A 25,325-nucleotide genomic window follows, 5' to 3' on the forward strand; every position below is an offset into this window, starting at 1 on the left:
TGGTGACCCCCAACCATAAAATTATTTCATTGCTATTTTATAACTGAATTTTTGCTACTTTTATGAATTGTATTATAAATATCTGCTATGTAGCATACTGCAGCCCCCAAGGAGTTGTGACCCACAGGTTGAGAACCACTGCCCTAAGGGACAGAGATGACAGGCAAAAACAAGGGAGAGGAAGTGTGTGTGTGTGTGTGTGTGTGTATGCACACGCACCTGCATGTATTTGCAATGTGTGTGTGTGTGTGTGGTTTTTTTTTTTCGAGACAGGGTTTCTCAGTGGCTTTGGAGCCTATCCTGGAACTAGCTCTCTAGACCAGGCTGGTCTCGAACTCACAGAGATCCGCCTGCCTCTGCCTCCCGAGTGCTGGGATTAAAGGCGTGCGCCACCATCGCCCGGCTTATGTGTGTGTTTTAAGAGACTATCTTATAGGCATATTTAATTTCAAACATCTGAGTCTACAATACATTTCCAAGCAATAGTGGAGACTTGGATAGTTTGAAGGGAAGAAAAATCAAGTCGAATGTGACTAATTAAAATAGAGCATATTGAATTCTGAAGTAAAGCTTAACCTCTCTCTTGGTTTGAACTTGCAGGTCCTTGCTAAACACAAAGGGTTGCAATGGGATAAAGTCCTACGGCTAGAAGAAGTGCAAACCCAACTGGGGATTAGTCTGGAAGAAATGCTGTTGGTCACAGAGGATGCGCTTCACACTGAACCCTACAGCAGGGAGGAGATCTGCAAGTGCCTGGGGATTAGCGTGGAGGAACTCCGTACTCAAATCCTGAGTCCAAATACTCAAGATGGTGAGTCTGCTGGAGGAAGAATAGCATGGCCCATACACAGATGGAAGCATTCAAACTTTGCCCTGGATATTACAGATTTAAAACTGTGTTTTAAGGAACTTGGAGAATGTGTGTGCTTTGGCTAACTGGTTGTCTAGGTCTTTAGCTTCCTGCCTGCTCACTTATCAACAAGCATTTCTAGTATATGGTAGATGTTCTGTGTCTCAGGAGACTCCCAACTCTCAAATTTTCTCGTTTTGTATTTATGTTTTCCTATTTGCTTTCCAGTTATATTGTTACTATGAAAAGATTAGGTTACAGCATTACTTGTAGCTTCTCTACTATTACTCTGGAACTCCAGAAGGGCTTCACTGCTTCTGTTGAAGTTTGCAGCCTGCAAAATACAAAAATGGCTGGTTGCTATTTTTTTGCTGGTTGCCTTTGAATGATGCTGTTTTTATCTAATGGTATCAGTAACAGATGAGGATGGGGTACATTTTCGAGGGCCTGTCATGAAGTTTTGGGGTGGCTGATCCTCTTAAAAGGACAGAGTTTCTATTTGTGGAAAGCCGAGAACCTGGATATTTAATTGAGACTTAATTTCCTATGATGGGAAGTTAGGGAGGCAAGCGCTTGGTGCAGAGATCAACCTCAGAGCCCCCATTGCGCTGTACCATTCAGTTCAGCTATACAACTGGCGAAAGATCATCTGCGATGGAATTGTGATTCATTCCTTCTGTCTGTCTGTCCGTCTACCTCTCTACCTATCTATTGTTGTGGTGCTAGGGCTCAGATCCACGGCTTCAGGCATGGTAAGCAGGTACCCTACACCCCAGGCCCGGATCTCACTAAGTTACCCAGACATGCCTTGAACTCACCATGTAATCCAAGCTGTCTTACATAATATTTGGGATCTCTGGCCCCAGTCTTCTGATTTTGGCCTGTGCCACAAGACTTGGCTCCAAAGTAATGTTTTAAGACTGCAGCTGATGACAACTTTGGGACAAGATATGGGCATACTTTGAGCACAGGGGCTGAGTTCTGGTTTCTGATGTTCTCGTATCTATTTCAGTTCAGGCTCAGACCCAGACCCTAGAAGTGGGTGAGCACCCTCGACTGCTGGCCAAAGCAAGCCCACCACCTGTTTTTGTAAGAAGTTTTTGCTAGACCACAGCGATCTATTTGCTATGGTTCTTCGGTTCTACAAGAGCTGAGTGTGACAGAGACTAAGTAACCCACAAAACCTGAGATATTTCCTATTGGCCCTTTTCTTGTTCCAGAAAAGCAGTTGACTCAAGTTTTCTCTGTTTTGCCATGAAAAGAGGCACAGTGGAAGTTCTCCTTAGAGGAGCAACTGTACTCCATACATGAACAGAGCTCAGTGCTGGAGAGATGCGTGTGGTCACTGAGATCCCCTGGGAGACCAGGAAGGAGAAGTCTCATTGGCTTTCCTAAGGACGGAGCAGCCACCAAGAGTTAAGGAGCAGATGAGTCCCAGGCAGACAGGACGGCAGGTGCAGTGCAGAGGCATGAAAGGGCTCAGGCCAGAGAAAGCGGAGCACTTTTGGGACTAAAGCCTACAGTGGAGAGTGCTTTAGCTTGAATTCTAAATGATCTCAATAATAAAAACCCCAAGTTAGATAACAGGGGTTGATGCTGAAAGATCAGAGAAGCAGAGCAGCCAGCCACTAGTTCTTACCTCTATGAAATCCTCAGAGCGAATGGGGCATCCTGTCTCTAGGAATCCTCAGCCTGAGTGCCTGTCTCCTCCGGTGCTATATTCCTCTCTCTGTCCAGCCATATCTCTTCCTGTCTCCACTTCCCTAGTGCAGGGATTAAAGGCCTGTGACTTCCAAATACTGGGATTAAAGGTTTGAGCCACCACTGCCTGACTCGGTTTCTCTTTTAGACTGAATCAATCTCGTGTAGCCCAGGGTGGCCTTGAACTCACAGAGATCTGTCTGCCTCTGTCTCCCAAGTGCTGGGATTAAAGGTGTGTGCCACCATCTCCCTGGCCTCTAGTGGCTTAGCTCTGCACTTGGATCTTCAGGAAAGCTTTGTTTGTTAAAACACAAACAAAATATCACCACCGAGTGCTGTGCAGGGAGACAGAGACTGAGGACAGATACATACAGCTACATACAGCTCCCCAAAGCCTTCCTAAAGACAGTGTGCATGTGTGTGCTCTTGTATGTTGAATCTAGGTTTATAAATATGTGCAACTCTAAAGCAGAAGTGAGGCTATTGAAGGGGAGGAGAGGGACCAGCGGGATGGGGGATAAGAGAGCGTGGCGAGGGTTGTTGGGAATAAAGCACCATGATACACGTGTAGGAAAGGTAATGTAGCTCAGTGTTGTGTACACTAATTCAAAGTCAAGTTTATTAAATGAAGAAATTGAGCAGAACGTTGGAAGGGAGGGTGTCCAGGGACTCTGACTTTCTCTTTTGACCTAAAACATTGTCTAGTTAACTTGACAGATAGGCTGGGGTAATAGGGTGAAGTCTTTACCTTCCCGTGTCTCAATATCTCATAGGGATAAGTGCCACACAACAATGTGGCAAATGCAAGTACTGGCTAGAATCAGGGTGTTTATCAAGAGTCCTGGGAGCCTGGGAGAGATGGGTGGCTTTGGTTCTGCAAAAGGAGACTTGAATTTGAGCTGGTCTGTAGAAAAGCTGTGGATCCCCCAGCCTAAGAGGGTGTTAGGTCACTGCAGACAGAGGCTGAATAAAGACAAGGGGGCTCCACAGGTTGAGTATTGGAGAGTGTGTGCCGGGGCCACGGTGTGCGGTGAAGGGCAGCAGATCTGTTGGCATGGTGCCCATTCAGAAACCAGGTTACTGCTCTACACTGAAAAGATAAAGCATTGGTGAGGGTTAATCTCTCGAGACTGCAAAGGAGCATCCAGTTAGAGTTGTTGGAGGAAGGACAGGCAGGAGATGGGGGAGGGGGCAGCAGGGAGGCTAAGCTATGGCATGGGCAGCTTGGGAAGTTAGGATGCCATATGAGAATAGTTTGGGGAGATAAGGTGACAAATTCATTTTTTTCCATCATTTTTTTTTCTAGTGCCTGAACAGAGATGTAGAGCAGGTATGTGTCTAAATGAACTAGTGTGATTTGGTCATTGCTGGTGAGCAGGTGAGGGTGTCATAGGCACTGAGAAAATTCTGTCAATAATGCTCTTGGCACATTGAATTTCCACGGTGAGTTTCCCTGAGGGTTCAGAGGCCTTGCGGGCTCCCCACTCTCCAGCTGCTTCAGTGTGCTTCATCTCATGGTAACCTTTGTCCCTTCTGTCCCACCTACCTTGTGAAGCTGAGCACAGCCATGAGGTCAGTGTTATGTGGGCTAGTCCATGCCTTTACTTCTCAGAAGCTAGGTCTTCCTTCAGGCTTATACTCTGAAACAACGTATTTTTCTTATGGGTATTCCTCTTTTTCTGAAAAGAAATGTTAACCTTTCTGGAAACTCGTTAAACTCTGTGTTCTCCCTTTAGGCATCTCCCCTGACCTCAACTCCTTCTCTGTATTGTTTTCTCCTTCTAGGTCTACCTGTCATTCCTCTTCGCCTTCTTTGACCATTGTCTGGAATAAGTTAATTTCCCAGAACTCCTTGGAAAATACATTAAGTAATATTATTTAAATAAAGTTTTCTCTTAAAGAAAAACATTTTTTTATAAAAATGAAGCGTATTTCATTGTACCTTTATCCAAACTAACTGTTCCTCTGTCTTTATGTACTCTTTTCTATAACTTTTACTAATAATTTACTAATGTTTTTGTTTATACCCTTAAGTCTCTGTTGGATGAATTAATTCATTGTGTACTTATATTATTCTCAAGGGAATTTCTCCTTTATTTACTGAATAATATTTTTAAAAGTAGGAGCACAAGTTAGCACTTCGATTCTGGATTCATCCAGATTAGTATTATTTGATTAAATTTCTAAATCTAGTCATTTCACTCTGCCTAGTTTTCCAGGTGAGTTTTGAAGACCTGAATTTTTTAAAAAATCTATTTGATGTATCCTTCTGAGTTCTTGGTTTTGTTTTGTTTTGTTTTGTTTTTTTGATCTAAGGCTGTAAACAAGTCTTTTTCTTAACCATTTGGAATATGGCTCTTGTTGAGGTCACTGTATTGGAGTCAAGGGTGGCAGCTGCTCCTCGCAGAGGACTCTTGAGGGTGCCCTGCCCTTTCTCAGAGGCGCCCGTACTTTGACAAGCCTAGTTTTGACTTAAACTAATTTCTCCAGCAAACTGGCTTAGAGCTTCTGCTACCCTAGTCCGACCCCCAAAGGCCACGCACACTTGTTGTTTTCTTTCTCCAGATTCCTAGTCATTAGACTGAGGAAGGTGCAGAGCCGATAAAATTAGACAGGCAGTCTGAAGGAAACCCTCAAATCCTTTAGGTGTTTGAAATGGCTGCAGACTGACCCTAGGACACTATTAGGGCGAGTTAAGAATTACTGCTAGAAAAAAAAAAAAAGAATTACTGCTAGGCACCGAATACACTAGTGATTATTTAGGTGTATGCTTACATGGGCCGGGGTCCTGGAAGCTCAGAGGCCACACTTACTTACTTAGGGGTGTGATGAAAAGGGAAGAGATGCAAGAAGCTGGGAGCAATGTGCACACTGCCAAGCACAGGACAGAGGCAATAATACACATCAGGAGAGAGAAATTTGTGGAGAAGATAGGCCCTGAGGTAAGAATGGGCTGGTTAGCTTGGAGGTGAGTTTGCCAAAGGGAGAATCCCCTGGGAGCACTTGTTTTGGGAGTGTCCAGACTGTGTCCTGGCTGACCTGGACACCACCTCAATGTGTGCATGTCCCACTTTGCTTGTGATCCTAAGGAGTAATAACGACTTTCCGTCACGTACAGGGACCTGGCATGAGGCCCTTTAGGAGGACTCCAGTGTCAATGAGCAGCAACAACAGCTAAACACTCACTAATGCCACAAGATGCCTGGCTACTTCCTTTATGGTTCATATTCATCACACCTGCCATCTGCTGGGATTTTCACCGTGAGATAAATGATAATCCTCGCTTCACAGACGGGGAAACCAGCAGAGGCTGCGTGCACCCCATCCCAGTCTCTGACCAAATCCTATATTCTTTCAGTGTGGGGTTGAGAGTTTGGAAATGGCCCCGGGATGTGGCAATTCTTTTTATCATGCACAGTTCTCTGCACTTGGCTTATGAATGGCTTTTTAGTCCCCACAACCTGTGACTTTCTTCTAGCCATGGGGAGTTCACGTGGCATCTTTTCAGTAGCCTATCATCCCGGTAGTCTGGGCATGGTCCAGGAAAGCATCTTTGGATGTAGCTGTTCACTTCCTATGGCTTTATCTATTTTTCACGGTGCTTAGCTTAAGCAAAAGAAAATTTTCTAGTAAAAACTGTTTCTCAGCCTCATGCCATTTGCATCTATATGAATATTGTGAGTGGATCTGGTGACATTTTAATAGGTTCTTCCTGAATGTCAACAGAAAAACAACAATTCGCTGTGTCTGTATGGACACTGGCCATTCTAACCATATTTAAATGTAGGCCATTGCTCCCCATTCACAGCAAAAGTTTGTGCTTGTTTTAGAGATACGCCTTTAAGGAAGGTTGTTGTTATTATCTTCAGGTAGATTGAAGTAGGAGACAAGTGTTTATCTTTGTTCTGTCAACCACCAGTCCTGAAACAAGCAAAGAACAGAGACTACCTGCATAGAGATTATAACACGTGGCCAGAAGAAAGAGTATAGAATTCTATTATATGATTAACAACAAACAGCGAGCTATGTGTTTTATAAGGGAAGGGAGAGAGTGAGGAGGAAGATGAAGGGGGACACAGGAAATCAGAAAGAATCTGATAAAGGGAAGCGCTGTGTCGGTGTCCACAGAACTTTCCTGTGGAAAGCACGTAAGACCAGCCAGCCATGTTGTGTGTACTCACCTCCCCCTTGGTCCTGGGTGTGCCAAGTGCTCTGTCCTTGCCCACCCTTTCAGAATTTTACCAGGTACATTGTAAGCACCTAGACCATAGGGGATCTCACCAGCTGTTGCTAAAAGTGAATCATTTTTGTCTTTCAAATGTCTCCTGTAATTTGGAAAGTTCAGGTAGAATGTGGATGTATGTCTTTGAGCACAAACTCTACACAGCCTGGTCTAATGTCTTTCAGATTTGCTGGGAGGAAGTTCAGACAGGGGCCTCATGGAGCATGTGGGGGGCACTCATTCTAGGTGCCCAGCACCCAGCGTCAGCATCCGTGCTGCTGCAGCCGTCGTGGTACCCACCCCTGAGCCTTTAGATCTAGATTGGGGATAAAGGACTAGACACTTAGAAGTGATTTCTATTTCTCCATTCAACAAGTTTTCAGCCGAGGGGCTGTTAGGCTCTGTGCTGAGCTGCACACCTCAGTCAGAGCTGCCGCCGCAACGCTCATTTGGATCAGGATCTTGTGGACAGACAACAGCAACAACCCTGATGGAAGTATGCTATTTACTCTTCAGATAAGCACTGATTTTTCCCTCTGTCTCTCTCTTATCTGTATTCTCTTACATTTCCCTCCTGTGATTCCTTTCTATTAATTAGCTGAACAAAACTAACACGGTAATCTTGTTTTTATTTTTAACAAAATAGAAGGACAGGCTGGCTATAGGCAAATGGGACATTGTTCCTCAGTCCCTCTTTTAGCTCCGTGTTGTCGGCGTCTCCTTGATTCCCTCTGCTCCTTTTCAATTGGTGTCTTTCACTTTTCCAAGAACTAAATTGTAGCAAAATTCTGGGAAGTTAGTGGGGAGGCACTTTTTTTCCAAGAAAACGACAAAAGCATTAAATGTGGCCCATCGAAGGAACAGCTTCAAATGAGCAGGAACACCATGGTATTTGTTGAAATTTTGCTGGATTTGAGTAGGTTCTGAAGGACAAAGTCTCAGCCCCTTCCCTCCTGGATCAGCGTGGTGGCCTCAGATTGAAAGGACAGCGTGACACCAAGGAGGTGCAGAGAGGCTAGAGACCCTCTGACCCTTACTTTCTTCGTGAGCTCCATGCAAGCTGGTATTTGGGCTGATCCTGAACCAGGAGCAATGTTTGCAGAATGAGTGTGTGGGAGACAGATGCTGGAACTCCTCTCAGGCTCCGGACAGTTGACAGAACACTTCAGATCGGTGGGAAGTGGTAGAGGTGACAAAAGACATGCACTGAGGCCCTCATTTGGTGGACAGTGGACAACATACTAGAATTTCATAGCGTGAAATCATCAAAAAGGGAAGTAGGCTCCTGAGAGCTGAGAGGAGAGCAGGTGGGAGGTGACACAGTGTCCGGACCTGCCACAGGGAGAATCCAAAGGCTGCATTGGAGAGGAAAAGAGGGGTCTGTCTTGTCATGTTGCTCCAATGTCACACACAGGTCGAGGGTGACTGGAGCAAAACTTGAAGGCAGAGGAGGAGGCTGGCAGCGATGTCGGCTGAAGCCCCGTGCTGGCGGGTTGTTACTCAGCACAGACAAAGGCTTTATGCTGTGGATTGTAAGCTATTCGCAGATGCCACATGGCATGTAGTTTTCCACAGATTAGTGGGGATTTTCTTGAAGTGCATATACACTGTTCTTCACTGCTGGTTTTTACTTTTTAAAAGCAGGTAGTTAAATATCTTTTTCTCTTTAAATGTAAAATGCTAATTTAATTTAGTCTTTGCAGCATGGGAATGGGGTACTAATGTGACTGAAAACAGCAGTCTATTTTGTGTGGCTTTGGCCATTTCGTAAATTTCACATTTATGAAAAATGTGAATATCATTACTAGGAAAATAAATCTGAAACCACAGTCTAACTTCAATGGGGATTATATAGTGTTTTTCCATTATATGCTTCAATGGTGCAGAGTCGATGCCTCAGAATAGGGAATTACAACTTTGCTAGATGAGAAGCACAGGGCCTGGAGAGGACCCTGAAGCCGTTTGTAGCATCTGCTTCTGAACTTCTTGCTAACAAGCGACTGGTTATCCCATTAGAACTTTCTATGTTGCAGAGAACTCAGCCAGTGGCATACAGCTTCATGGCCTCTCACCTAAAAAGGGGAAAGCATTTCGGGGTCTGTGAGCCTCAGAAAGATTAATTGTACATTCATAAGATAAAGATTATTACTTCTCATAGACCAGCATGTTAATTTATTTTGTTTCATTGAGATTAAGACTTCATCTAGACTAGGGATGATTTCCACAGTATTCATTGCCTTTTGGCTTCTCCACTGGAAAACAACAGTCTGCATTATCTCATGTCCCTGTCCTTTATGAAGTTTTCTAATAGAAGACATGGAAAACCCACCACCCTGAGAAGGACCAGCTTTCCCTTGCATGGCAGCAAACCCGGGACTACAGTCAATCTGGAAATGCCATTCAGGAGTAGAAGAACACATTGTAGAACACTTGCCTGATGTGATGAGGCCCTGGGTTGCCACCCCCCCCCCCCAGTACTGTAGCGCAATGAAAGAGAAGCTGGGACACATCAGCATGCCATAAGCATGCGAAGGAGACTTGAAGTTGAGCATGTGAGGGAAGCTGTCCAGGGATTCCCTGCTGTCGGAGGCAGACAGTAGGTGCTTCTGAGAGCCTAAGACCTGGCCACCTCTGAGGGATCTGTGCTGTCTCTGTGGATGAGAGGTAGGGTCTAGCTGGGGTGTAAGATTTCACTCTCTAGGTTCAGTTGAAACCTGGTGTAAGCAAAGGTACTAGACTTCTCTTCTTGCTGTGCGGAAGACTTTTGAGTGCCCTGCACAGGTCAGCTGACAAAGTGTCTGCCGAGCAGCGCCTCGTCCAGACAGCCTCCTGTGGAATGGCCTTGACAGTGCTCCTCACTGTCTGCCCTGCCTCTCCACTACTGCTTTCTGCTCTTTTTCATTTTCTAACAGAGAGTAGGCTATGTAGATAATCCTAAAGATTTTGTGAGCCCACGATACCTTCACACCTCCCAGGCACTTTGTGGCAGCATTAGCCCCTCTGAAGACAATAAAGATGGGAGAACCAGGGTTTGATGCCTATCTTCCCGTTCTTTTGGGGCTAATTCTAAGGCACCCCTGGGATGGGGATCCAGCTGCCTCATTGACTGCCTGTTACAAACATCTCCTCTACTGACGGCTCTCTTTCTCTCTCTTGGTGTCCTTACCCTGACTCAGATCCTAGACACTGCTTTCGGGTTCAGCTAGACCAGGATGCCCTCATGACTCTGTGCCTCTGCCAGCTGTGAAGAGTGCCATTATTGTTCTCATTTCCTGATATTTTTTTCTTCAATAGATTCACTTCTTGAGAGTAAAGTGCCTTTTCCCTTTGTTATTGCTGATTCTTTAGTTTTAGAGCCTACATCATAAATCTTTAACATTGTCCAGGATATAAGACATGGGCGCTGTCTCCGCATACTTGAAGGGCTACATTGTGTTTGTGTGTGTCTGGGAATCACAGCTCACCAAATAGGAGGAGAACAGAATATAAATCAATACAGAGCTAACAATGTACCTAGGGGTGGTGACATTTAGTTGTAAGAGTTATAGTGCCTGTTCTGTCCTGATGAGTCCCCCAAGGACGAAGGAGGCTTGCCTGCTCCCCCACCCCCACCATGAGTTTCAGATGCAGAGAGTTTTATGGAACAGGAGTCATACACAAGCCCCTGTGAAGGATGGGAAGACAGATACCAAATTCCTGATGTTCCCTTATTTTAGAAGCGATAGGAGGTGCACATTTAATTCTGTGGTCCTGCCATTTGATATGCATGTGGACTGCCTCACTGGTGAGTGGTGGAGTGATATCTTCTCTTCTCCAGTCAGTGGAGAGTGTGCGGGAAGCAGGTCCAGAACAGACAAATACCTTAATTTTTCCAAAAGAAAGCAGAAACACTGATTTTTGTGTAAAGTTTCTCAACTCAAATATACTGTGTAGGCCAAGAAGTTATCCCCATGACCGGTTGCAGCCCACGGGTTGATTTTTTAATCTGTGGACCAGGTTCTGCAGAGGGTGTCAGCAGTGCAGATGTGGAGGAGGAGGCTGCTTATTTGTCCTGGCTGCCCAGAACAGAAATAATCACACAGAAACCATATTAAGTAATTCACTGTTTGGCCCATTAGCTCTAGCTTCTTAATGGCTAACTCTTACATATTAATTTAACCCATTTCTGTTCATCTGTGTATTACCACGTGGCTGTGGCTTACTGGCTAAGTTCTGTCTGGCTCCAGGGGCTATATGGTTTCTCTTTGACTCTGCTTCCTTTCTCCCAGCATTCAGCTTAGTTTTCCCCACCTAGTTCTGTGCTATAGGCCCAAAGCAGTTTCTTTATTCATTAGCTAATAAAAGCAACACATAGACAGAAGGACCTCCCATACCAAGGGTGGCTTCCTGGAGAGCCTTCTCCCAGACATGTGTGCATTGTCTCAGGGTGACCCAGGTTGTTCTGTCCTCACAGAAGGGACACTCTGTGGCTCAAGTCCCTCCTTTAAGTGTCTCCCTGTGCTGGCCTCCTTTCCCAGTCTACACACTCAGCCGTGTGGTGTGTGTGTGTTTGTGTGTGTGGTGTGTAAATACAGTGCCTGTGGAAGCCAGAAGATAGCATTGGATTCTCTGGAACTAGAGCTGTGGCACTTATGAGCTGCCCAGCATGGGTGCTGGAATCCAAACAGTTTTTCTGGAAGAGCAGCAGGTGCTTCTAACCACCGAGCAAGCTCTTCTGTACCCCCTAACCATACACTTTTTAGAGGCAGAAAGTAGACACATGCCTTTGCTACAAAAATTACTTATGACTGTCTATAGAATGGGAAAAGTTTTTTACCACCTCCACATCTGACAGGGCTGATCTCCAAAATATATAAAGAATTCAAGAAACTAGACATCGTTTACCAAGTAATCCAATTAAAAAATGGGTTACAGATCTAAACAGAATTCTCAACAAAAGAATCTCAAATGGCCGAAAAACACTTAAGGGATTGCTCAACATCCTTAGCCATCATGGGAATGCAAATCAAAATGACACTAAGATACCATCTTACACCTGTCAGAATGGCTAAGATCAAAAACAGCAATGACAGCTTATGTTGGAGAGGATGCAGAGAAAGGGAAGCATTCCTCCACTGCTGATGGGAGTGAAAACTTGTGCAGCCACTCTGGAAATCAGAATGGCAGTTTATCAGAAAATTGGGAACCAACCTACCTCAACCTCCCTGAGCTAGCAAACAATTTATTGTACACATGCAAGTTCTCCAATAACCAGATATTCATTTGCAGTTCGCTCACAGTCAGAGTTGGTGCTAGGATTTCAGGACTTGATTCTGCAACTATCTAGGATAACATTGAGACGAAGGTGGTTACCGCACTTGGAAACCTTCGTTTCTCCCGGTAGGAGAGGGAGGAGTGTCCCAGCTTGAAGATGTGAACACAGTAAGAAACAGCTCCCTTCGTCGTCTAAGGTGCCACCTCCGTTCAGGGACTGGGTAGATGGGCATCTGTTTATAAAGCTAAGTGACACAGCATTCAGATGCTCCTCGGCATTCTCTACAACAGGCTTGATGCTCATATAACAAGCTAGACCTTTGGCTCCAGAGGGCCACTATGACGCCCAGATCACCGAGAACTGCTTCCCTCCTGGAGTGGTCTATGAATCTACTAGATTCTTGGGCTTAATTGTTATGAGTGAAAACAGATGCCTCCTCTGTTCCTGATACCTGGCTCCTCCCCTTCCCCTCCCCCCTTGCCTTCTGAGGTACAGCTGTTGAGGGGCATGAGCTGTTCTACTGACACTCAATGGTTGCTTTCACAGCACAGCACAGCACAGGGATCCATCACCCATTCAGCAATGCTGTGTGTTCTCAGAGGGTGTGGCTTCATAGGACACGAGAGTGATTCTATGACTATGGGAGGTGACATTTTTTCAAAAGTAAAATTGACTGAAGCATGTGGAACCCTAAAGTTAATACTTTAAAAGTTTGTTTGTTTGTTTGTTTTTGAAACAGGGTTTCTCCGTGTAGCTTTGGAGCCTCTTCTGGAACTTGCTCTGTAGCCCAAGCTGGCCTCGTCCTCTTGTCTCTGCCTCCCAAGTGCTAGGATTGAAGGCATATGCCACCACTGCCTGGCCTCAACCTCAAATTTTATGTTTTATTTTTGTTTGTATTTTTTCATTTTTAAAAAAATGTTTCATATTTTCCCCACCTCCATTTCCTCCCCTCAAACCTTCCCACTTTGCTCTCTTTCAAATTCATAGCCTCTTTTTCCAATAATTGTTATTATATGTGGGGTAGGATGTGGGATGCCCTTCTGTGAATGTTTTATTATCACTGGTTAATAAAAAGCTGACTTGGCCAATAGCCAGGCAGAACAGAGCCAGGCAGGAAATCCAAGCAGAGACACAGGGAAAAAGAAGGCAGAGTCAGGGGGATGTAAGATGTGAGGTAACAAGCCATGAGCCTTGTGGCAAAATAACAGAAATGGGTTAATTTAATTAATAATAAGCCTGAGCTAATAGGCCAAACAGTCTGTAATTAATATTAAGCCTCAGAGTGATTATTCAGGATCTGACAGGTGGGAGAGAAACCTTCAATTGTGTTTGTGACTCCTAAATACATAAATACCACCTGCTAGGATTAGACCTTTGGCTTCTAACCTCAAGTTTTAAAAAGCAATGCTGTTAAGTACAGTTTCCAAAGCCATTTTCTTTCCTTTCATGACATACAGTTCACAGCTTGTATTGTACGTGTGTACGAAGGAAGCAGTGGGACCCCTCTTCAGGACACGAACACCTGTGTCGGTTCCTTTTCTGTTGCTGGGTTTCTTTTGCACCGTAGCCAAAAGCAGCTTCCAGAAGGGTTTATTTTGGCTTATGGTTCTAGAGAGTCCGTAATGACCGATTACCCTTTACCTGCACAGGAAGCAGAGGAGCAGCAGGAAGTGGGCAAGGTAATCAATTCCCAAGGCCGGCCCCCAGTGATGGACTTCCATCATCAGAGTTCCATTAAAATTTTAGAATTTTTCCAAATAGTATCACAACTGGAGACATCCATTACATGAGCCTCTGTGGAAACATTTCTCTGTCAGGCCATGACACATGTCAACTTCTTTTTCCTTTCAGAATGACTGCCAACAACCCCTGTACCATTACTTCAATTGGTGCAGTTTTGAGGAGGGTATCTGCCAATATTTTGTGTTGGTGAACCTCCTCCCCTTGGGCTGTTTGACACCCATATCCTAGAATAAATTCTCCTGTTCGGTGGAACTGCCTGTGGACACAGCACATTGGCAGCACAGTGTGGGTGACTCACATGACCTGGCTGCCAACGAACAAAGCATGTTTGTGTCTCCCCATCTGCATTTTGTCAGTGGCTTCTCTTTAGTTTTCTTATTTTTCAACCACACTTGCTGTTAGGAGTTACAGATTTAATAATAAAGGGAACCCTGCTGGCTGCCTCTTTCCTCTGTGTCACCACTCAGTTAAGTGGTCAATAGTGGCTCCTTCTCTTACCTCTTCTCTTAAACAAAACAGCAAGTCCAGATGGAAGTATTTTGATTTTAAACTGGAGTTAAAAGTAAAAACCCAATTTTATCATAATTAACCTTAAACACCCTCTGGGCTCTACCTTGGCAGTGTTGAGGTGATAGGGAGTGAGCATTGCTGTTGGATGCATAGAGCTAAGAGACTAAATGTCTGTCTTCAGGACCCTGCAAAACCTTTGCAGAGCCGAGGACTAACCATGTTGGAAAGTACATAACCCCAGATGAGCATGAACTGCAAGCATGGTGCAAACTCAGTCAAGAAATTATTTCCAGCTGAGCCCCTCATGGCCTCAAGGATGATGTAAAATGTAATTCGAGCCTTCAGAATGAGGTAAAGTTTTGACATAGAGAGAGAGGGCAAGAAGCCATTTCTGTGTGTGACGAATGAGTATATCCAAAAGCAAAGACTGTTAGAGCAACTACAGATGGAGTAGTTTGGCTTGAAGGAAGAGGTCCTGTTGGGATCAAGCATGGACTATGTTAAACACTGGGAAAATGGCTGTGGGCTGAGCAGAAACGGACAGGAGCGGGGCGTTGGGGAGCTTAGCTTGTCTGTTGACTCAGATAGGATGGAATGACCAAGACAAAGGCGTAACGCAGCAGAGCTGAGGAATACATCTTTTGCGCTCACTCTCTTCCTTCCCATTTCTTGCTGATTTTCTCCCATCCTTTGGTAAGATAGCAAGGAACCCGCCAGTGTGATTCCTACTGGTCAGCCTGTGGGGGCAGAGAGGAACTAAGGGCCCAGACAGAAGCAGCAGTCATAAGGAGTGTCCTCACAAGAATGGCAGTAGCCTACAGGGACACTGGGAGGCCATGCAGAGAGGAAGTTTCTCATGCGCTCTTAGAGGGCAAAGCCAGAGGATCTGGAGAAGTAAATCTCAGTCTCGTTTCAGAGCCCAGAAAACAGAGCCCAGCAGGGGGAGCAAATTAGGCAGAACTGGTTGTTGCAGCTGATGGACTGTCACCTTCTCATCCATCTCTGCCACTCTTCTTGTGGCCAGAGGGCATCCATAAATTTCCCTGTCTTGGCCGAGACCCACCACACTGTCTTCCCCACTGTGCAGCATGTTCATGACCTCAGTTGTCACTCTGGGGATGAGCCAAACATGGTGCGGCCATTGCAGGTGGATAGGGTGTGTCGCTGCAGTTAGCAGTCATCAAGGGCTTTGAAGAATCAGCGCTGTTTCAAGAGGATAATAAATTCACCCATGATGGATCCCGGGGATCCATCCAGCACTGTTGACATGCAGTAGTTTCTGTAGGCTACCATGTGCATATATGTGTATGTGTGTGTGATGCCCTTAGTACTAGCTATACATGTTGTCATTTCCTTCAATGCTGAACAATTTCCTGTCTAGCAAATTTTCCAAGAATTTGAGTTTTAATAGCCATAATATTTTTTAAGTGGGTGTAGTATTTATTTTTTCAAAAAGTTATGTTATTAGCCATTTTGGTTGTTTATGTTTTGGCTATGATAAATGATACTATAACATATAGCTATATATTAAATGTAAATAAAATGATATACATATCTAAGTAGTTGTGCTTGTCTGTTTCTCTAGAAACAGGCACTGACAGTGAAAATGTTAGGTAGTTGGGTAGGTAGGCATGCTGGCTCAAACCTGTAATTCCAGCACTGGACTTACTGGGAAGGCTGAGGCAGGAGAATCTGGAGTCAGCTAGCCTGGGCTACATCACACACACGCGCGCGCGCACACACACACACACACACATACGTGTTTCTTGGTACTGTGTAGTCCTACAACCCTTTCTTACGTCTTTCCCCGTGTCCTTCCTTCCCCAGAGCTCACCTTCAAGCTCTACCAGCGGGCCAAGCACGTGTACAGCGAGGCCGCGCGTGTACTGCAGTTTAAGCAGGTGTGTGAAGAAGCGCCTGCCAATGCTGTCCAGCTGCTGGGCGAGCTGATGAACCAGAGCCACAGAAGCTGCCGGGACATGTACGAGTGCAGCTGCCCCGAGCTGGACCAGCTGGTGGATATCTGCCGGTGAGCGGAGAGGGCTATGTGAGGGCCAAGCCATGGCTTCAGGGAATGCAGTTTCAACTAACAAAAAGCCATATTCTCATAATTTAGGTGAATCCTTCCTATATGACGGACTCCATTCACCATGATGTAGAGCCCCCATCTTCTTCTGAACATCTGCCGGGTGGTTTGAGACCTGCTTTATGGGGCTCAGCAGTCAGTCTGGAGCCAGTTCCATTACTAGGTGACCAGACCTCACAGGAAGGCAGCTTTTCTCTGACATGGGCATTTTATGTATTTCGCAAACCCCTAGGAGCCTAATGGAGTTAGTTCTGTCCAGAAGAGAGAGTCAGAAAAAAGGCCTTGAGAGTTCCACTGGAGGAGGTGGGCTGGAAGAATCACTTGGAAAGCCCCATCTCCTGGGCTGCCATATTTATTTTGGGCAGTTAGTGGAAACAAAGACCAAAGAAAGGCCAGTTTATAAACTTGGCTGTGACCCAAGTGTGAAGAGAGAGTCTCTTTCACAGAACCTCCAGACCTCGCTGCGGTCATTGTGCAAGGATGGGGATAATAGAGTGCCCTTTTCAGGGAGGTCCCACGCTGACCTTGGCCAACTGAAAGGGAAATTGGAGAGGAATCAGGTGACTTGCGTTAGCCCCCTCTGACAAGATGACACAGCCCTGCACGCAACTAGCAATGGAAATGAAATTAGTCACTTGGCGCCTGTGGCTTGCGTGGCTCATGCCACACCCAGCCAGAGAGTTGGAGCCAAACAGCCCCAGTGGGTCACAGATGGCATGCAGAACCTGCCTGTCCCATCCAGAAGCCGGCACACAGCACGGCTGAGGCACTTCCTGTCGTCGTCAGCCTTTGCTCACTAATTGCCAAGGTCCTTTCCAGAGCTCATTTCACTTTAAATGCTCTCTTTTTTTTGTGTGGTTGAAGTCTTTTTTTTTTTTAATTTATTTATTTATTAAGGATTTCTGCCTCCTCCCCGCCACCGCCTCCCGTTTCCCTCCCCCTCCCCCGATCAAGTCACCCTCCCTCATCTGCTCGAAGAGCAATCAGGGTTCCCTGACCTGTGGGATTAAATGCTCTTTAAAAAAAAAAGTATTCGAAGCCCAGTAAGTGGAAGAGACAAATGATGCTCAGTTGTGGATATAAGAGGAAGTGGAATGATTTAAGCAGAAACGAAGAAGAAGTATCTTGGCTTGGAAGCCGGTGGGAAGGTTGAATCCTCCCAGAAACAATATGGAGGAGATCTGCCAGCCTCCTGGAATTCTCCAGTGTGCTCTCTTCTCCTAGGATGGTCACCAGCACTGGCTTGTGTTTCTGTGGGCAGAGGGATCAGTGATAATTGGAAAATACCTTGGTTGCTAGTGATCAATGTAGTGGACAGAGCTGCAAGGGGTAGTGACTGCCGGGGTAGCCTTTATATGCAGTGATTGGAGAAGACTCCATAAGAGAGCAACGCTTGGCTAGAGACCCGAAGGATCAACAGGAAGGCAGGCTGTTGTGTATCAGACACAGCAGGGAAGGAAGGAGGGAGCAACAGTGAAGTCAAAGAGGTCATGGACATGCCACACTGCATGGACCCCATTAGCTGTGGGAAGGAGCCACACTGCATGGACCCCGGTAGCTGTGGGAAGGAGCCACACTGCATGGACCCCGGTAGCTGTGGGAAGGATTCTGGCTTCCAGAAGAGAAGGGAGCAACATGTGATAAGTGATTCAGTGCCAGGTATTTGTGAAGGAAGGTTCTAGACCATTGGCGTGTGGGAGGAAGAGAGGAATCAAGAGGACTTCTGGGTTTTTTTGAGTGAGAAAATGCTTTTTTTTTTTTCTAAAATTAGTTTTAGTTTTTTTTTTTTAGGGGGGGACAGCTGTTTTTTACAACTCTAAATCAGAATTACCTCATAGTGCCATGGGCATTAGCGCAAGAAAGACAGAAGAAGCAATGGGTCTAGAAAGTTGAGCAGCTTCCCACAGAAAGTCGGTGGGAGAGTCTGGCTCTCATGCCTGCTGCCCTCCCTGAGGATTGTGCTGAGATGGATTACACCCAGCCCTGGGCCATGTTCTTGCTTTCTTTCCTTTGTCTGAAGCTCTCTAGTGAGAAGCCTTGTTGTCATGGCCTCTAGCATTTTAATGTGGAGCACAGCCTGGTGGGGCAGGGTGGGGCATGTGTTAGGAGGTGGGTTAGCCTGGTGGGCAGGGTGGGCGTGTGTTAGCCTGGTGGGCAGGGTGGGCGTGTGTTAGGAGGTGGGTTAGCCTGGTGGGCAGGGTGGGGCGTGTGTTAGGAGGTAGGTGGGGCAGGGTGGGCGTGTGTTAGGAGGCGGTTTAGCCTGGTGGGGCAGGGTGCGGTGTGTGTCAGGAGTGGGTTAGCCTGGTGGGGCAGGGTGGGGCGTGTGTCAGGAGTGGGTTAGCCTGGTGGGGCAGGGTGGGGCGTGTGTCAGGAGTGGGTTAGCCTGGTGGGGCAGGGTGGGGCATGTGTTAGGAAGCAGGTTGGACAGTTGGAAGCTGAGCTCTGCTTCTCATTCACAGTGCTGACCTTGAATGGTCATGTGCTGTCCAGTGACCATCTCTGCAGGAATCCTGTGAGGTTCTAGGGTGAGATTTTAAGAGTACGTCTTACATGACTTTGGAAATATAACTTATTTAATTATAATTTTTTTTAGAAAACTCTTTAAAAATATTTAGAGAGAGAGAGAGAAGGAGAGAGAGAAGGAGAGAGAGAGAAGGAGAGAGAGAGAGAGAGAGAGAGAGAGAGAGAGAGAGAGAGAGAGAGAGAATCTGTATGCGATACATGAGTTTATTTGCCCACAGAGACCAAAAGAGGGTGTCAAGTCTCCTGGAGCTGGAGTTACAGGCAGTTATGAGCACAGATGCTGGGACCTGAACCTGGGTCCTCTGGAGAACAGCAAACTGTCTTAACACCTGGGCATCCCTTCACCCACTAGAGAGTTCTTACTGGTGGTGAGATGTTTCTGACTAGACTCTACATCTGGCGCATTAGTTTTCTGGGCAAAATATTTAGCTGTCCAGATTAAGGAACTTTGCCCTCCTTTACGTGGTGGTGCTCAGGTTTGGATTCAGGACCTCCTTTACTCTGCCATACACTGCCCCCATCCCAGAGTTGTTTTTGTTTATAAAGCCTATTGCTATAAACCAAGTTCTTTTTCCTTGAATTGTTTCTTTTTGAGATGGGGTAAGGGCTGGCCTTATATTCGTGACTGTTCTCTCAGCCTTCCAGGTGCTGGGATTATGGTTATATATCTCCAGGTCTGGGCTCAGATGAATTTTGGTTTATTCCATGATCATATCCTTCTGTTTCCCAGACTGAAACGTTATCTTCCAGAATAATGAGAATGTCGGCCCAGGTAGCTGGGTCCGTAGGCCCCCTATGTAATGACTATTTTCTCTGCTATTATGTAACCATGTCATGTGCTGCAAATGTCCTAGTGGAGCCACACTCTCATGTCAGGACCCTGGCACCATAGTCACAGGGGAGCAGGTTCCATTGCTAGTGCACCTTCCTTACCCAAAGTCATCCTGAACCTCACACAGAAGCCAAGGTGCTGTCTTTATATGGGTGTTTGGGAAGTGCTAATGCAGGAAGGGGGCTGAAGACTGCCAGAGATATTAGGAGTAAGGGAGGGGAGCAGAAGAGCGTGATCATGGAGCCCGGGAGCCTGGGAGGCTGGGAGCAAAGGTACCACCAGGAGACCTGGCCGCCTGTTGCTGGTCCTTGGGAGACAAGATGACAGAAGAGGGAAACAGAAATGGGTTCGGGGAGTATTGCCAGTGACATTTGCCACCCTCACCCTTGATTACCTTGTAGCACTTTAAAAAGTTTTCTATGTTTAGGAAAAGGTTTTGAAAATTATTTTCATGAAAAGTTGAGTGAGGGAATCCCACAGACCCCCAGCCAGTGGAGGTTTATGTGAGCTGACTACATTTCCAAGGTGGTGCTTAGTCGTCAGTCAGTAGGACACACCAGAAACACGTCCATGATCCCAGGGGACAGAGGGAAAAGACAGAGACAATACTAATGTTTGTTCTTCCTTTTCTTCTTCTTTCCTACTCATCAAGAGAAAAATCAGCTTAGAGCACAAAGGAAGGATCAAGAGCTGAGCGTGAGGCTGGGGCATGGAAACTCATGGGAGCTTAAGGCCAGCTGTAGCTACATACGAGTTCTGGTCCAGCCAGGAGCTGCAGGAGGAGACCCTGTCAAAACAGAAAAGAGAAAATACCAGAAGGAAATTACACTTATGTAGTTAGGTTGTTTTTTTTTTAAATTAAATTAATGTTAGAATTTTAATTAGATGAGATGAAAAATGAAGGAAGAAGGCAATCTTTGTCCAATTATAAAATGTCTATATTAAATGAATGAACTGTAAATTTAAATTTAAAGTAGAATTTCCTGAGGAACACAGAACAGTTTTGAAGCTAAGTTGGTTACATGTGGGGCAGCTCATTTGTTACAATTCCTTAGCTTTACTTAAGGAAAAAAAGACTAATGCTTTTGTTTCTTTTTGGTCACTTGTTGAAATTAGAGCAGATTCCTCCGTGTATTATTGCTGCTATTGCCCAAGCTATTGAAGAAGACAAATGGCAGGTTTTGGAATGAGAACGGATGCAGACATGCCTTAGCTTGACTCTCCTCAGGAGTCTTTTCTCAGCCCGGATCCCATAGCTGGGCTGCTCAGCCTCCTGAGCCCCTCTTCACCAAGTCAAAGTCATGTGTGGTTTCTCACTGAGCCATGGGCTGACCTGCATGCCCTGCCATGGAGGAGAGAGAGTACCACTCTACCTGCCATGTGGACTCACATCTCCTTGGGCAAATGTCTTCAGTTCCAGGGTGTTGTGAGTTACCATTCTCCAAGGCAGGTGGCAGCCATTTTAGTCACTGAGCTGTGACAGTTTGCAAGGTCATTTTAGTTGGGCTTGTCTGTTTACACCCCTGCATGGAGGGTATGGGAAGGCCACAAGGCCTCACCTGCATATCCAGCCACATCCAACCCTGCCCTAAATTGTAGTTGACCTCGGGGAAGGGCTAGATTATAAAGGTCGGAAGTGTAGAGGAGGGCAGCTTTCCATGTGGCAAAGGGGAAGCCCCCATCCTTGCTGAGAAAGCTTTTCTAGGTGTTGCCTTTTGGGGAACACTAGAACACATACATCCGGTAAGTAATCCCTTACCTGTGCTATACAACGAAGCCCAATAAACTCACTGATTGCCCAGCACACCTGTTTGTTGTTGGGACCTTAAGAGGAGGGTGGATTCTTCTTAACTTCCCCCTGGGAAGGAACTGTAGGAACACTGGTATACTATATACTCTATTTGCTCAAACAAAAGCCCTGCTTCTCAGTGGCGTTTGGTGCCCCGCATTCTGAAACACATCTCTAGACATGTCTTCTCCTTCCTTCTTACTTCAGCAGCATGGGAAGACTGCAACTCTTGACTCCAAAGCAATCTAAAGTCTTATCTGTAATAAATCGAGCTATAAAAACTTATGGAAATTATTCTGGAAGGTTCATTTTTCTGATATTCTTGCCTCAAGTTTCCAAAGAGAAGAAGCTGGGACTCTGCAGTGCAGACACTGCACATTGCTTGTATTTATCCAGCGCAATATCTGTGTTTTAAAACGGAAGTCCAGCTGCATGCATTACAACCTACCAAAAAACTAGAGCCATGCTTGTCCTGGGCAGAGATGGGTATGAACTGCCTCTATATCCCAGGTCCCTCAAACAATTCACGCCTATTTGCATAAAACATAAATGTTTAGTTATTTTGAAATGAATAAAAATGCAAGGCATGATTTGCTGTCTTCTCTCTTTCTAGTTTGCAGCAGTTGGGTCTCTCTGTTCCCTGCCGCCCACTGCACTCTGTCTTACACCTTAGTCAAAGCTTTTTCATCAGCCAGGTTCACTGAAAGCAGGACATTGGGGTAGACTGTAACAGGCCGGGCAGTCAGTTATGGGTCTCCCCCCAACCCTTTGCTGTGCGATGTTGTTGCTTTGACAGTCCTTTTTATACCTTCTCTACCATCTTCATCACAATGATATATGTGAGATTTTATGCATTCTCCCATTTATTCTCTGATATGTTACAGTGAAGAAGATACATTTTTAATTTTTCACTATTTTCTCAAGACTTCAAATGTGAGGTGTACTAAGTAGTATTTCCTTAATTAACACCTTTGTTGGTCTCCCAACTTTAGACCTTCCTTGTGGTTTCAAAGATGTGTGTGTGTGTGTGTGTGTGTGTGTGTGTGTGTGTGTGTATGCAGAGGGTACATCAAGGACCACTGGGAAACGCTGCAGTTGAGACTTTCCTACCTCCATCCCCGTGTGTATTTTGTGTGTGTGTAGCTGGGCAAGGCAGACTGATGACTACTAATACAGCCACTTCTGGTTTGTGAACACAAATGCTGTTGACTATGGACAGAAGCCTATGTATTATAGCATTTATTTTTTTATTTTTTATTTAAGTTTTTCGTATGGCATATTTTGATCATATCAATCATTTATTTCCTTTCTCCCAACTCTTCACAGGCCTCCCACATCCCTATCCACCCAACTCCTTGGTTTTTTTCTGTTTAAAAAAAAAAAGGAAAATCTTGACTCAGATGATTTTGCAGCCTGGATTGATGTACTTTAGCCCATTCTCTTCTGCAGCAGGCAGGGTGGCCACAGAGCAGTTTGAACATTTAGAGGCAAATTAATTTGCCTAGAAGTCTCTCCCCTTAGCCTCAGCTCAGTGTGAACTGACACACGGTTTGGGAAAAAGGATCTCTTGCAGCTAGATCAGAAACAACACTGTTTCAAAATCATTTCTCTCTCTCTCTCTCTCTCTCTCTCTCTCTCTCTCTCTCTCTCTCTCTCATGTTTTGAGACAGACTCTCACTATGTATTCCTGTCCTGAAGCAGGTTGGGCTCACACTTTCTGTAACCACCTATCCTCTGCCTCCCATGTGCGCACAAGCATTCTGTTCCATTGTTCAAATCAGAAGTGTATGAAAGTGTGCCTGAAAGGCCCAGAAAAGGCAGTTACAGAGCTGGTGGATTGTACTCATAGAGCACCAAGTGGCACACTGCCATCTAGACTGTGGTTGTTTAAGGATCTTTCTGAGATGCTTCAAGAAGTCTCCCACTTCTCCCAGCTTCTTCAGCTATAACAGTGTTTGATGTGGCCACTTAGGGCAAAGTTTCTCTTTTTAATCTCTAACTATAAATAAGCCCTTTTCTAGCTTCTAACGTCTCATGATTAAACCAACTTTTCAGCCTGGATGATAGGGATTTGGGCCTAATTCAGCAAGGAGGCTGCTATTTGAGGGCTGTCAGAAGATTGTAATCTTTTATGATTGGTGAGCACTTTTTTTTTTCAAATTTAAGAAAAACATATTTGAATAAAACAGATGACGCAGTCACCGGAGAGCATCACAGAGAGAAAAGTGAGTAGGTGACGTGTAGTAGTCCTGATTTCCTGGAGGAGCGGTAATCCTCTATTTATTCTATTACTGTTTTCCAGGAAGTAGAGGGGAATGGAAGACAGAATTGGGCAAAATTAATTATGAAGTTTTTGGAGCAAATTTCATTAGGAAAAATTAATTGGAAATATGTTTGGATGGATGGTGACCGCAGCGATTTCTGGCTAGGTGATCACTCAGAGTTGTTTCCCTCTCAGTTAGCTTTTCATCTGTTGACAAAGTTGGGTCCACTTGTTAGCTCAGTCCCAGAAAGTGCAGGGAAGATGGTATGACCTCTATGAGCACCGCCCACTTTGTGGGAAGGTTACATAATTTCCCATTGGTCATTAAGCCAATCGACCAACAACCAACCTAGAGTTTACTAACAGGTTCTGTGTTAATAAATTTATGCAGAACAAACCTAGGCTGTCAGTTCCGGGGGACCAGTCCCCTCCCTACTGTGGTATTGGGTATTGAACCCAGATCTCATACATGTTAGGCAAGCCATCTACCACTGAGCTACACGCCCAGGCCTCAGCCCTACAGTCAGAACTCGCTGTGTGAAGTGGATAAACCTTCTGAGCACAAGTGACAGCTGGAGATGGCTCTGTCAGTACAGTGCTCATGATTCAATCAGGGGAGCTGGATTGGGAGTCTCAACACCACATAAAACGGCAGTTATAGGAACGAACCTGCTGTCTTCACATTGTTGAAGTAGAGGCGGAAGTATCTCTGGGGCTTGCTGGTCAATGAGCTTCAGGTTCAGGGAGAGACTCTGTCTCTAAAACTAAAGTGGAGAACAATGGAGGGAGGTACCAGATGTTGACCTCTGGTCTCCACAGGTGCTTGTACATGTGCACACATGGGAACATGTACACATGCATACCTCCCCTGTCTCAGCAACAAAACAGAATGCAGCTGAAACAATTATGAAGGATCGATACACTGGACATGCTGATTGTGGTTTATCCTCTTCTGAGGTGACTTTCTGATTCCTCACGGCACCTATGTCTACTGCCCACCTTCTTTTTGATTAACTTCATGATTAACTGGAGACTCGCTATATGTGTTTTCAAGTGGCTACTGTATGACTATATAGGATCAAGCCTACAGTGGGCGGTTCCAGACCTGTACAGTAAGCACTGTTGATAGTTATTGTTAACCTTCAATACCGAGGAGTAGCTTCAGATATCCCTAAAGAGTTTCTCAGTCCTGAGAACTGGAAACAAACTGTAAATTATATTCAATTTAGATTTTTTATGTGTGAGTGCACATCTTTGTATGTGTACATGTGTGTATGGGCCAAAGATTGACTTTATCCATAACTCTTCACCTTTAAAATTATATTTTCCCACCTTATTTTTTGAGAGAGCCTCTTCCAAACATAGAGCTCATTCTTCTGCTAGGCTGGCTGGCTTCAGGCACCTGCTTGCCTGTACCTCTTCTAGCCAGTGCTGAATGTTGGGGATACAGATATGAGCTATAGTACCCAACTTTTATATGTCTGCTTGAGTGGCAGACATTACCTTCTGAACCATCTCCCCAGTCCCCAATATGTACTTCTTAAAGCTTGAA

The 25,325-nt window shown here is 45.3% G+C and overlaps 1 protein-coding gene across 5 annotated transcripts in view; it reads left to right on the forward strand.

Moving 5' to 3' along the window:
* Galk2 (galactokinase 2) overlaps nucleotides 1-25,325 on the forward strand; it is a 118,169-nt gene that overhangs the window by 92,206 nt on the left and 638 nt on the right. For all 5 annotated transcript variants that reach the window (XM_075962040.1, XM_075962041.1, XM_075962042.1 and 2 more), the window contains 2 exons: nucleotides 601-811; nucleotides 16,108-16,309. In XM_075962040.1, the coding sequence (XP_075818155.1) occupies nucleotides 601-811; nucleotides 16,108-16,309 (413 nt within the window). The remainder of the gene's footprint in view (nucleotides 1-600; nucleotides 812-16,107; nucleotides 16,310-25,325) is intronic.

Source organism: Microtus pennsylvanicus, chromosome 2 (assembly GCF_037038515.1).
Source record: "Microtus pennsylvanicus isolate mMicPen1 chromosome 2, mMicPen1.hap1, whole genome shotgun sequence".
NCBI classification, from domain to species: domain Eukaryota; kingdom Metazoa; phylum Chordata; class Mammalia; order Rodentia; family Cricetidae; genus Microtus; species Microtus pennsylvanicus.